Source organism: Salvelinus fontinalis, chromosome 24, assembly GCF_029448725.1.
Source record: "Salvelinus fontinalis isolate EN_2023a chromosome 24, ASM2944872v1, whole genome shotgun sequence".
Lineage (NCBI taxonomy): Eukaryota > Metazoa > Chordata > Actinopteri > Salmoniformes > Salmonidae > Salvelinus > Salvelinus fontinalis.
Genome location: NC_074688.1, coordinates 15,773,469 through 15,785,421, shown reverse-complemented (window position 1 = coordinate 15,785,421; position 11,953 = coordinate 15,773,469). Strand labels below are relative to the sequence as shown.

General features: G+C 43.8%; 2 protein-coding genes across 2 annotated transcripts; both read left to right on the top strand.

Annotated features, from left to right (window-relative positions):
* Positions 1-3,506: 3,506 nt before the first annotated feature.
* On the top strand, positions 3,507-7,046 carry ftr86 (finTRIM family, member 86). Its single transcript, XM_055879840.1, has 9 exons — positions 3,507-4,022; positions 4,159-4,254; positions 4,457-4,690; positions 4,802-4,961; positions 5,119-5,217; positions 5,326-5,361; positions 5,511-5,576; positions 5,737-5,939; positions 6,359-7,046. Exons 1-9 carry the CDS (start codon positions 3,513-3,515, stop codon positions 6,692-6,694), a joined length of 1,740 nt encoding a protein of 579 aa, XP_055735815.1. The 5' UTR covers positions 3,507-3,512; the 3' UTR covers positions 6,695-7,046.
* Positions 7,047-7,055: 9 nt separating this feature from the next.
* On the top strand, positions 7,056-8,613 carry LOC129821686 (complement C1q-like protein 4). The gene is made up of 3 exons (XM_055879277.1): positions 7,056-7,149; positions 7,368-7,499; positions 7,642-8,613. Exons 1-3 carry the CDS (start codon positions 7,056-7,058, stop codon positions 7,965-7,967), a joined length of 552 nt encoding a protein of 183 aa, XP_055735252.1. The 3' UTR covers positions 7,968-8,613.
* Positions 8,614-11,953: the final 3,340 nt, after the last annotated feature.

Sequence of the window (11,953 nt, the reverse complement as noted above, 5' to 3'; positions counted from 1 at the left end):
CACTATTTGGTATTTTATTAGGATCCCCATTAGCTGTTGCAAAAGCAGCAGCTACTCTTCCTGGGGTCCACACAAAACATGATATAATACAGAACATTAATAGACAACAGCTCAAAGACAGAACTACATCAATTTTAAAAAATGACAAAAGGCACACGTAGCCTACATATCAATACATACACACAAACTATCTAGGTCAAATAGGGGAGAGGCGTTGTGCCGTGAGGTGTTGCTTTATCTGTTTTTTGAAACCAGCTTTGCTGTTCACTTGAGCAATATGTGATAGAACAGAGTTCCATGCAATGATGGCTCTATATGATACTGAACGCTTTCTTTAATTTGTTCTGGATTTCGGTACTGTGAAAAGACCCCTGGTGGCATGTCTGGTGAGGTAAGTGTGTGTGTCAGAGCTATGTGTAAGTTGACTATGCAAACAATTTGGGATTTTTAACAGATTTAATGTTTCTATATAAAGACTAGAAGTGATGCAGTCAGTCTCTCCTCAACTCTTAATTAAGAGAGACTGGCATGCATAGTATTTATATCAGCCATCTGATTACAATGGAGAGCAAGACGTGCCACTGTGTTCTGGGCCAGTGTAACCGATGTGAAATGGCTAGCTAGTTAGTGGTGGTGTGTGCTAATAGCGTTTGCTCTGCAAGGGCCGCGACTTTGTGGAGCGATGGGTAACGATGCTCCGAGGGTGGCTGTTGTCGATGTGTGCAGAGGGTCCCTGGTTCGAGCCCAGGTAGGGGCGAGGAGAGGGACGGAAGCTATACTGTTACACCAGCTACAGCTTAACTAGGTCTTTCCTTGCAGCACTCAACCACACAACTGGACAATAATCAAGATAAGATAAAACTAGAGCCTACAGGACTTGCTTTTTGGAGTGTGGTGTCAAAACAGCAGAGCATCTCTTTATTACGGACAGACCTCTCCCCATCTTTACAACCATTGAATCTATATGTTTTGACCATAACCATTTGCAATCTAAGGTAATGCCAAGTAATTTAGTCTCCTCAACTTGTTCAACAGAAACACCATTCATTACCAGATTCAGCTGAGGTCTAGAACTTAGGGAATGATTTGTACCAAATACAATGCTCTTAGTTTTAGAGATGTTCAGGACCAGTTTATTACTGGCCACCCATTCCAAAACAGACTGCAAATATTTGTTAAGGGTTTCAGTGACTTCATTAGCTGTGGTTGCTGATGCAAATATGGTTGAATCATCAGCATACATGTACACACATGCTTTGGCCTCGAGAGCTGTCCTGCGGTACACCACACTTTACAGATTTGACAGAGAAGCTTCCATTAAAGAAAACACTTTGAGTTCTACTAGATAGATGGCTCGGAATCTACGATATGGCAGAGGTTGAAAAGCCATAACACATATGTTTTTCAACAACATTTTATGGTTAATAATATCAAAGGCTGCACTGAAATTTAACAGTACAGCTCCCACAATCTTCTTATCAATTTCTTTCAACCAATCATCAGTCATTTGTGTCATGTTGAGTGCCCTTTCTCTAAAAGCATGCTGTTAATTTGTTTACAGAGAAATAGCACTGTATTTGGTCAAACATAATTTTTTTCCAACAGTTTGCTAAGAGCTGGCTGCAAGCTTATAGGTCGGCTGCTGGAACCAGTAAAGGCCCGCTTTACCATTCTCGGGTAGCAGAATTACTTTGGCTTCCCTCCAGACCTGAGGACAAAGACTTTCCTCTAGACTCAGATTAAAGATATGACAGATAGGAGAGGCTATAGAGTCAGCTACCATCCTCAGTAGAGTAGCTTTCCATCTAAATTATCAAAGCCAGGAGGTTTGTCATTATTGATAGATAATAATCTTTCCACTTCTCCCACACTAACTTTACAACACCCAATGCTTTTCTTTCATTATTTTGTTTTTTACGCATGAATACGATGTCCCACTGTATGTTGTTGGCATTTCATGCCTAAGTTTGCTCACTTTGCCAATGAAGCAATAATTAAAATAATTGGCAATATCAAATGGTTTTGATGAATAAGGCATCTGATTTGGAGTGGAATTTGTCTGTCTGCCCATAACTTCATTTAAAGTACTCTACAACAAAAAATGTGATAATCATTATATCATTGATCTTGGCTTCATGATACAGTTTCTTCTTTTTGTTGAGTTTAGTCATATAATTTCTCAATATGCGGTAAATTAGCTGGTCAGATGTGCAGCCAGACTTATTAGCCACTCTTTTTGCACCATCTCTTTCAACCATACAGTTTTTCAATTGCTCATCAATCCATGGAGCCTTAACAGTTCTAACAGTCAGTTTTTTAACAGGTGCAATAATTGTAAGGAGCAATTTCAGAAATTCATCAAGTGCAGCATCTGGATGCTCCTTATTTATTACATCAGACCAACAAATATTTTTAACATCATCCACATAAGAGTCAGCTAAATCTTTTGTATGAACTCATATACTATTTTAGGCCCAGCTTTTGGAACTTTGGCTTTCCTGGATATAGCCACTGTATTGTGATCACTTTATCCAATGGGTACGGATACAGCTTTAGAACAAAGTTCTACAGTATTAGTAAAAATGTGATTGATACATGTGGATGATATAGTTCCTGTAGTGTTTGTAAACACCCTGGTAGGTTGATTAATAACCTGAATCAGATTACAGGCACTGGTTACAGTGAGAAGCTTCCTCTTCAGCGGACTTTCCTCTAGGATCAGATTATAAAAATATTGACAGAAAACCAGTCAATATTAAGGTCCCCAAGAAAGTAGATCTCTGTTTACATCACATACACTATCAAGCATTTCACACATATTATTTAGATACTTACTGTTAGCACTTGGTGGCCTATAGAAACACCTCAAAAGAAAAGGCAGTGTATTTATTTTAACAAGAATTAGGCTATTTATATCCACAGAGAAGGTAAAAATGTGGTTCCTTCTTGGAGAAGGTGAAAAACCTGTTGGTCTACCTCCTTGAGATTATTTAAAAAATGTAGACAACTGAGGCGGTCCTGCAACTACACTGTTTTTGCCTCATCAATGTGACTGTGACATTTTTTACATTCATTTTTATTGAACCTTTATTGAAGGAAAAGGGAAACCGCACAGTGCTCTTGATGAGGCCGATACGTAAGCTTATTAAAGATCCGTGATACTATCAAGAGCAGTGTGCGGTTTCCTTTTTCCTTCATCTTGTTCAACTGTTGCCATGCACCTGCAAATAAGATTGCTCAGATGTGCGAGTGCCTTTTGAATTGAACCTTTATTTAACTTGGCAAGTCAATTAAGGACAAATTCTTATTTACAATGACGGCCTACCCAGGCCAAACCCTTACATCAGTCAGAATGTTTTGGAAACTCCTTTCCGGTCTTACCTGTTTTTCCTGCCTCACCCAAGCCCAGCCCATTTTGGTTTTAACCAGCATGCTGTGACATTTGGGAAGCATTGTCAGTCTTAGAATGACTGTGGTCCACTCTATTTCCAGGACCTACATTTCCCACCACCATGGCCACTGCCGCATGGCCTGAGGAGGAGTTTGTGTGCTCTGTCTGTCTGGAGACGCTACGTGACCCTGCCACGTTGCCCTGTGGTCACACGTACTGCCTGCCCTGCATCCAGGGGCACTGGGACCGGAATGAGGCCAAGGGTCAGTGTAACTGCCCCCAGTGTAGGCAGGTCTTCACCCCACGACCCTCTCTGGCCAAGAGCACAGTGCTAGTGGAGGCCATGGAGAAGCTGAGAAGAAAGGGCATCCAGGAGCATCTCTACCTCTCCATCTCGTCTGCCCCACCATCTATGCCTGTCTACCTGGAGGTGTGTTCGGACACAGGCCTTCGCCAACGGGGGATGTACCCCCAGCTGCCAGTCGTCAGCCACAGGCTTTGCCCTCAACACCAGCGGCCCCTAGAGCTCTACTGCCATGACGATAAGGAGTGTGTGTGTGACGAGTGTTGTCGTCATGGACACAAGGGCCACCGTGTGGTTAAGTCAGAAGAGGAGAGGAAGGAGAGACAGGTAAAGAACCATGACTGTGTGTTTTGTCTGTTGCCACAACTATTTTATTTGAATATAACGGCATCATTTGAATTTGAGAAAATACTGGGTGCTTGAGAGAATCCGGTGTTTCTGTATACTATGTCCCTATGTGCAGAGGGAGCTAGTTCCGATGCAGGCCGAGACACAGAGGAGGATCCAAGAGATGGAGAAGGAGCTCAAGGAGTTCCCACAAGCTGCCCAGCTCCGCAAAGTAAAGGAAACCCCTCATCAATGGCAGTATGAGTAAAATATGTTGTGGTTACATAATTTGTTGTCAGAGACTAGTAGTTAGTCACAGTTTCATAACACTCTGTCCCCTCTTTCACTTTTTCGTCTTCCTCCTCGTCTCTCCCCTATCCATCCCTCCATTTTTGCTTTGCTTCTCTCAATGTCTGTGTCCCCTCTCTTCTCAGAGCTCAGTCCATGCCCTACAAAAGGAGGGTGTAGAGCTCTTCTCTGAGCTGGTGAAGAGTATGGAGCTGATGGGTACCGAGGTCGGGGAGCTGCTTTGTACCCATGAGGCCTCCATTGGCTGCCGATCTGAGGGCCACATCCACAAACTGGAGCAGGAGCTGGCCCAGCTCCGCAGGAAAGACCAGGAACTCAGCCGACTGGCCAGCATGCAGGACCACATCTGCTTCTTAAAGGTACAAGGGGACAAGATAATGGGATTGAGATGATGACAGTTTAATTCAGACAAGTGCCAATGACCATCCTCACCACCAGGTGTTATTGTCTTAATCTATCGTCCTTCACAGAATTTCTTCACTCTGGAGCCCCTCACACAGAATGGGGGCAGAGAGGGGGTAGGGCTGGGTGAGGAGGCCCTTGTGTCTGAGATTCAAACCGTGATGGAAGAGCTAAGAGATGGACTAAAGGATCTCTGTAAATCCAGCATGGCCAAGATCTTCCAAACTGGTGAGTCCATGGGCGTTTCAATGGCCTGAAACATATGCAGGGAAATTAGGACCTGTTTTACTATTTTCCCTTTTGATTGTGTTAGTTCTGTTGAGAATGATCAAAGGTTGAGCAGTATATGCTTCTCAATATTACTGAAACTGTTTCTTGCTTGTAGTGAATGATGCCACTCTTAGTCCGTCTCAGTTGTTCAGTGGTCAAGCTGCAGGGAACGGAGCATCTACTGACAACAATCAGGTGGCTACACAAAACACAGGTAAGCATCTACAAGTCATGCTAAAAGAAAAAGAAAACACAGAAAGGTGCAGCTGCCATTTCCTATCAGAATGTTAGTCTTTTTTTATTTGTATTTATCTCTCTGCAGCTTCCGAGGTGCCATCAAACCCTCGACTGAACACCGGTAAATGTTTCATTCAGTCTTTGTATGAGAAGATTATCAACCTTTAATAACAGCAGCAGTCTGAGGATTTTTCAGTGTAGTTCCAAAGTTTGCATTAAAATGCAAATAAAATGTTGACATTAAACATTTTTATTTTCTCTCACTTTTAGTGAACCAGGTGACCACTGTTGGTTTGGCAAACCCAGAGCCGAAAACCAGAGAAGAAATGCTCAAATGTGAGTACCCCTTTTTACTGCTTTTCACCCTTTAAATAGTAATAGAAATGTAGCCAAATTCACCATTGAAGCATCTTCAGATCTTCAGACAACAAAAGTGAGTGTGGACTACAAAGGAAGACAATAGCATCACCAATCCTTCCTGTATTTCTCCATGTAGTTTGCTTAAATCCAACATTCGACCCCAACACTGCGTACCGTCACCTGAAACTGGGTGATGGGGATCGTAAAGCCACTCTGAAAGCAGAGAAGCAGAACCAGCCGGAGCACCCCGACCGTTTCATCTACTGGAGACAGATACTGTGCAGGGAGCCCCTGGCTGGAAGCCCTCACTACTGGGAGACAGAGTGGACGGGCCAGAAGGTGTGTTATTACTGGCATAGAAACAGAATTACTGGAAGGGACCCAGTGTCCCAGACTACGACCACATTTGACCTGAACACTCATGCGTACACACCAGTGGAGGCTGCTGAGGGGAGGACGGCTCATAATAATGGCTGGAATGGAGTCGATGGAATGTTATCAACCACATGGACACCACGTGTTTGATACCATTCCATTGGCTCCATTCCAGACATTATGAGCCGTTCTCCCCTCAGCAGCCTCTACTGGTACACACTCAATCTAATTATATTTCTATTGTTGCTCCCTCGTCATTAAGATCACATCAACTTATGTTATGTTCTTGAGAGGTGCCCTTGATTTGAATCTATCATCAATTGACTAGTTTTCACTATTCTGGCTATGAGTATTTTACTTTGTTTTTATTGTTTGTCACTCAGATCACTATCGGCGTGGCCTACAGAGACTTGGGCAGGAAGGAGGCTGACGACAGCAGCAGGCTGGGCTACAACGAGCAGTCTTGGAGCCTGAACTGGTCTGGGACGTGCTTCTCCATGTGGCACGCTGGGAAGGAGACCCAGCTAAGTTCAACCAAGGCTCGCAGGCTGGGGGTGTACCTGGACCAACATGAAGGAGTACTGGCCTTCTACAGGATCTCCAACAACCAGGCCCATCTCATCCACTCCCTCCAGACAGACTTTACTGGCCCCCTCTATCCCGGGTTCCGCTTCTGGTCAGGGGTTGGGGCGTCTGTGACTCTATGTCAACTGGACTAGGCTGGCATCTGGTCGTTCAGATCCATTCTGGAAGCCATGAGAAGGAAGTCAGCAATGACAATACAGTGCTCAGTGCTTAACAACAGTTTATAGAACTGATAGGAAAGTTCCAGTATTAGATGCTGATTTGCTGATAGCTTGTTCCAGCCATATCTCAGCTGCTGTCCTATTGTAATGTGCCCTTTTGGATTGTAAGAGTTATATTCAAATGCATGATAAATAAATAAATAAAAAATGAGCATAAACAAAGTTGATTCAGGTGAATTTGAATTGTTTACAAAATGCCAGTCCTGCTTCGACTCATTTCACAACTTCTGACCCTTACTCTCTGCCCATCCTCCCTCTACCTCCCCTCCCCCCAATGGGCTGGACTGGGGCCCTGCCCTGTGGGAAGTGGGACTGTGAGTGTGCCATCAAGAGCCAGCCGGGCTGCTGCTGTGTGGCCAATGAGATGAGTATGCTAGAGGACAACACCTTCACGCTCATGGTGGACAAATGGGAGCAGCTCACCTGATTGGAAGACGACGTCGAGGAAGTCACAGGTACTGGAAAATATGTCTGTTTCCTAGTCAGAATAAGTCAGGAACCATGGTAGGAAGCTTGACATATCCCTAATGTTCATGTCCCAGGCTCCTAACTTCTTCTGTTTTCCTTCCCTCTTTCTGTGACTCAGGCAACAGTAAGATTGCGTTTAGCGCGGAGATGAGATCTAGAAGCGACTGCTTCGGGCCCTTCACCAGCAACGTGCCAATCCGCTACTACTTCATCTCTCTCAACCAGGGCAATGGATACAATGACGCTCTGGGTAGGACGCCACACTGCGTTGTCACATCATTTCCCCACATACTTACTGGATAAATAACATAACACAACCTAAAACACACATACTCGCACTCACCCCCACACACACCTACACTCACATCTCCCTGTGTGTGTCCTCTATCCAGGTACCTTCATCGCCCCCCGCGCCGGCCTCTACTCCTTATCCTTCACGGCCTACTCCAACGTGGGCGTGGACGGCGAGCGTCTCTACCACAAGGTGCAGCTGATGAAGAACAACGAAGTGGTGGCCTCTGTGTGGGAGGACAACCGGGAGGACACGGAGGACAACCGGGAGGACACGGAGGACAGCGGAACCCAGTCGGTGCTGGTGTCTCTGCGCCAGGGCGACAAGGTGTACGTGGAGCTGCTCTCTGGCAGAAGTCTGTGTGGCAACACCAAGGAGTTCAACAGGTTCAGTGGATACCAGGTCTACCCCTTCACACAGGAGTAGAGGGGAGAGTCATACACACATGAACACACACGTACAGTACATGCATGAATACACACACACACAGAAATTCATACATGCATGTGCAAAGACATACGGATATGGCACGCACAAACACAGAAACACGCACACATACATGTAGACACATACACATACTTTGTAACAGATCAACTCACTGGCATACTGAGCATGACAATACAAATGTGATGAAATTATGGAAGTGTAACGGATGTGAAATGGCTAGCTAGTTAGCGGTGGTCCGCGCTAATAGCGTTTCAATCGGTTACGTCACTCGCTTTGAGACCCTGAAGTAGTGGTTCCCCTTGCTCTGCAAGGGCCGCGGCCTTTGTGGAGCGATGGGTAACGACGCTTCTTGGGTGACTGTTGTTGATGTGTGCAGAGAGTCACTGGTTCGTTCCTGGGTCGGGGCGAGGGGACGCCATAAAGTTAAACTGTTACAGAAGCAGATATTCAAACATTGATTGACATCTAAACTCAAATGCAAATCTACAAAGAGCCAGAGCCTCAAATAAATCATGCAATTACAATGTTCCAAGTGTGTCTATTGGGTGTGTCTGTGCACCATTGTAACCAATAATATTCCATGTATAGTGAAATTCAGACAGTCTGCCTTTGAAATAGTATTGCTTTGAACAAAATAAAAGCTGGTTTGTTACATGAAGCAGGACACGTGTCATCGTGTGCTGTTTATTGTTTTTTGAAATGGCCCTTCACGGGTGTGGTCTTTCCATAGGGTCTAAATTGATTAATGTATCTCTAAATGAATGCTGAGTTAATGAATAATAATGGTACCTACAACCAAATAGGTATACTAGTTGATGATAATGAGCCTTAGGCTAGCTAACCTAAGTGTTATTATGATTGGCTTGTATTTTGTTGTAGTTAGCATAATTATTCAGAATTTAATCAGGGTTCCGACGAGTCATGGAATGGCTGTAATATCTTGGCATTTTTAAATGTGCATTTCAGATTGGAAAAGTCATGCGATTTAATAGAATAATTTCTGAGAAACTGGGAATTACAGGTTGTAACAGCGTTCCTCCTCCTCTTCATCCGAAGAGGAGGAGCAGGGATTGAACCAAACTGCAGCGTTGTATTTAGACATAATGAATTTATTTAAGTGTAGACGAAAAACACGAACTTCACTTGAATACTTACAAAATAACAAAACGAATGTAGACAAACCTGAACATACAACTTACATAAAACACGAAGAACGCACAACAGGAAAACTGACTACATAAAACGATGAACGAACGTCCCATATGGTGCAACAAACACTGACACAGGAAACAACCACCCACAACAAACAGTGTGAAAACACCTACCTTAATATGACTCTCAATCAGAGGAAATTAAAACCACCTGCCTCTAATTGAGAGCCATATTAGGTCACCCTTAAACAAACATAGAAACAGAAAACATAGACTGTCCACCCAAACTCACATCCTGACCAACTAACACATACAAAAACTAACAGAAACAGGTCAGGAACGTGACACAGGTCTACATACGGATCCCTGTTTGGAAATGAAATGAGCCTATCTTGTGTTTTCGGTAGTTTTTTCACATTGCACTGCCCAGTGTGCTTTGGTCTTTGTCTTGAAAATTATTATCTGTAGTCAATCGCAAGATAACTTGTGTATGTATGAATGGGAAACCTGTTTAATATGGGTCGCTAAAGACCACCAGTCCATTTATTTAATACAACAAATCGAGATCAAATTTAGATGAGACCACATTCGTTCATCTGCAGAAGGGAATTCTGATCCAAAACCACCTCTATTTTGACAACACAGACGCATAACGCTTTCATTGGACAGCAAAATGGTTGTGGCGCGCGAAAGTCAGACCAGAGCAGGCTGGCTCAGGCAAGGGGTCTTTGCTTCAAGTTCTGATCAAAACAGTAGGATAATGATTGTAGTCAATAACTTAAGTTGGCAAGTTAAGTATGTAACAAGACATGTGATGTAAATTCTATTCACCTAATTAAAATGAAGGCCTACATGGGGGAAAAGCGCAGGTCTCGCTCAGAGAAAATATATTTGCATAGGCTACAATACCAATACAATTGGTATCAACTGTGTGAGTGTGCTATAGTTCGACACATGTCAATTCATTGGTGGACATCGCCCTGCTACTGCGGAAATGGTTCGAGACCCTTTAAGATTGGCAGTAGCCTACTTGATTAAAGAATATGGCTTTATTCGCCTGACCTTGTCCCCCGGGACAGGCGAGAGATTAGCCTATGTTTTTAGTAGTTTATCTCTGATTTAGGGAAGTGCTTGTGTAACAGGGTTGGTTATGTTTCCACTTGCCTCTAAAGAAATGTGTATTTGATGTTCAAGCATTCTTATTGGTTATTTCAACTCTGATGACAATAAGGGGTGTTGTGATTGGCCCCGCTTGCAGATAGGGGGAGATCGCGAACGTCAGGTCTTCCCAGTATGAAAATGTGATGCAAGGGGTAGGTCACGTTCTGAATACTGTTTTCTATTTTCTATTTTACAATGTGTACAAGTTTGCTGTACGTTACTGATTTTATACCTGTGTGGGTATATGGTACCTGTTAGGGATTGAGGGGCTTTCTGGGATGTGCTTTGGCATATGATTGCTGTAAATAATTGTGTTAGCTAGCATACACCGATGTCATGGTCACATAAGCCACGGCTAACACAGTTGTCTTCATGCTACAGATTTTGCCATGACAGCCATCAACACTGTTAAGCCCTGCACAACTAACGTGCTGTTTCCCATTTAACAACAGCAGAAATAAATGATGCTCAACTGGGACCACTGGTCGAAGTGATTTATTATGAGAAAACACAACGCATGGAGAGTACATTATACATCTGTTACACTGGTGCCGTGACTCGTCTTCTTGTCTTCGCCGAACGTCACGTGGAGGGATCGGAGACCCGGCTTCAAGAATTACTGTGGTTGCTGATGCATGACAGAGGCCTAGGTTTTGCATTCTGCGCAAGTGGAGTTCTCAGGGAGCTCCTGGTAGCATGAGTGAGTGGGGAATATAATATACTGTTTATTAGTTGTATGTGGTGATGTTATGATTATTTAGTGATGTAATTGTGCTGTTACGCTAGTGACCTTCGGAAGCCAATTAACGTGAGGGTGATGCCATTTTCTACCACACGGTGGCGACAACTATTTATTAAGGCGTTTCTTGTTACTTTTCTGTGTTGATTCTTGGTCTTGTTAGACAACTACTACTGAACTTTTATTTTGAGTGCATTATGTTCAAGCTGATTTTATAGAAGTGTTAATATTGATTGTGATAATTTTCATATTTTTTGGGGGGGGACTTAATATTTACAACAACAACAGGTAGGGGAGTTTTCATGTTTAACCCTTCACTGCCAGTGGATAGGGGGCAGCTATTTCTCCAGTTACTTCCACACCTCTGGCCAGGCCAACTACGCAGGCAAGTGTGCACCTTTCACATGATTTAGAGCTACCTCAACTCAGTGCATTCGAGCCAGTTTCACCTAATCCTAGGACGGAGGATGTGTCTATGGATTTCCTGGCGGGCATTGTTAAGCAGAAAGGTTACTCCATAGGTGAAAATATTGCCTCTTGTTTGGAATCAAAGGCTATGGGAGATGGGGTGGGACAGAAGGTTGATTATGTTGGTGGTACCAAGGTTGGGGCCAGCTCTAGTCTAAATGTAGTGGTGAAAAATGATGTCAGGGAACCAGTGTGTTTCAGGGGGAATGGTTCAGAGGAATGCACAGTGCATGAGTGGGAGGAGACCATGTTAGTGTACATGCAGAAGAAGGGCTATGGTGGGCAGGAGAGGTCAAATTAAGTTTGGGGTAAGCTGACAGGGCGGGCAAGTGACGTGGTAAGAGTAAGCCTACGCAGTAACCCAGTTGACTTAAGCCAGGGCCCTAGACCGGTTTTTGACCGGTTCTGAAGCATCACTTTAGCGACACAATCAACTCTGACATGCC

What these genes read in the sequence shown, in the direction of transcription:
- ftr86 (XM_055879840.1), top strand. Translation starts at nt 3,513, where the DNA reads ATGGCCACTGCCGCATGGCCTGAGGAGGAGTTTGTGTGCTCTGTCTGT. An exon ending in ACCACATCTGCTTCTTAAAG is followed by an intron (nt 4,691 to 4,801) that starts GTACAAGGGGAC and finishes CGTCCTTCACAG; the next exon opens with AATTTCTTCACTCTGGAGCC. An exon ending in GGTGGCTACACAAAACACAG is followed by an intron (nt 5,218 to 5,325) that starts GTAAGCATCTAC and finishes ATCTCTCTGCAG; the next exon opens with CTTCCGAGGTGCCATCAAAC.
- LOC129821686 (XM_055879277.1), top strand. Translation starts at nt 7,056, where the DNA reads ATGGGCTGGACTGGGGCCCTGCCCTGTGGGAAGTGGGACTGTGAGTGT. An exon ending in CTGTGTGGCCAATGAGATGA is followed by an intron (nt 7,150 to 7,367) that starts GTATGCTAGAGG and finishes TCTGTGACTCAG; the next exon opens with GCAACAGTAAGATTGCGTTT. An exon ending in TGGATACAATGACGCTCTGG is followed by an intron (nt 7,500 to 7,641) that starts GTAGGACGCCAC and finishes TCCTCTATCCAG; the next exon opens with GTACCTTCATCGCCCCCCGC.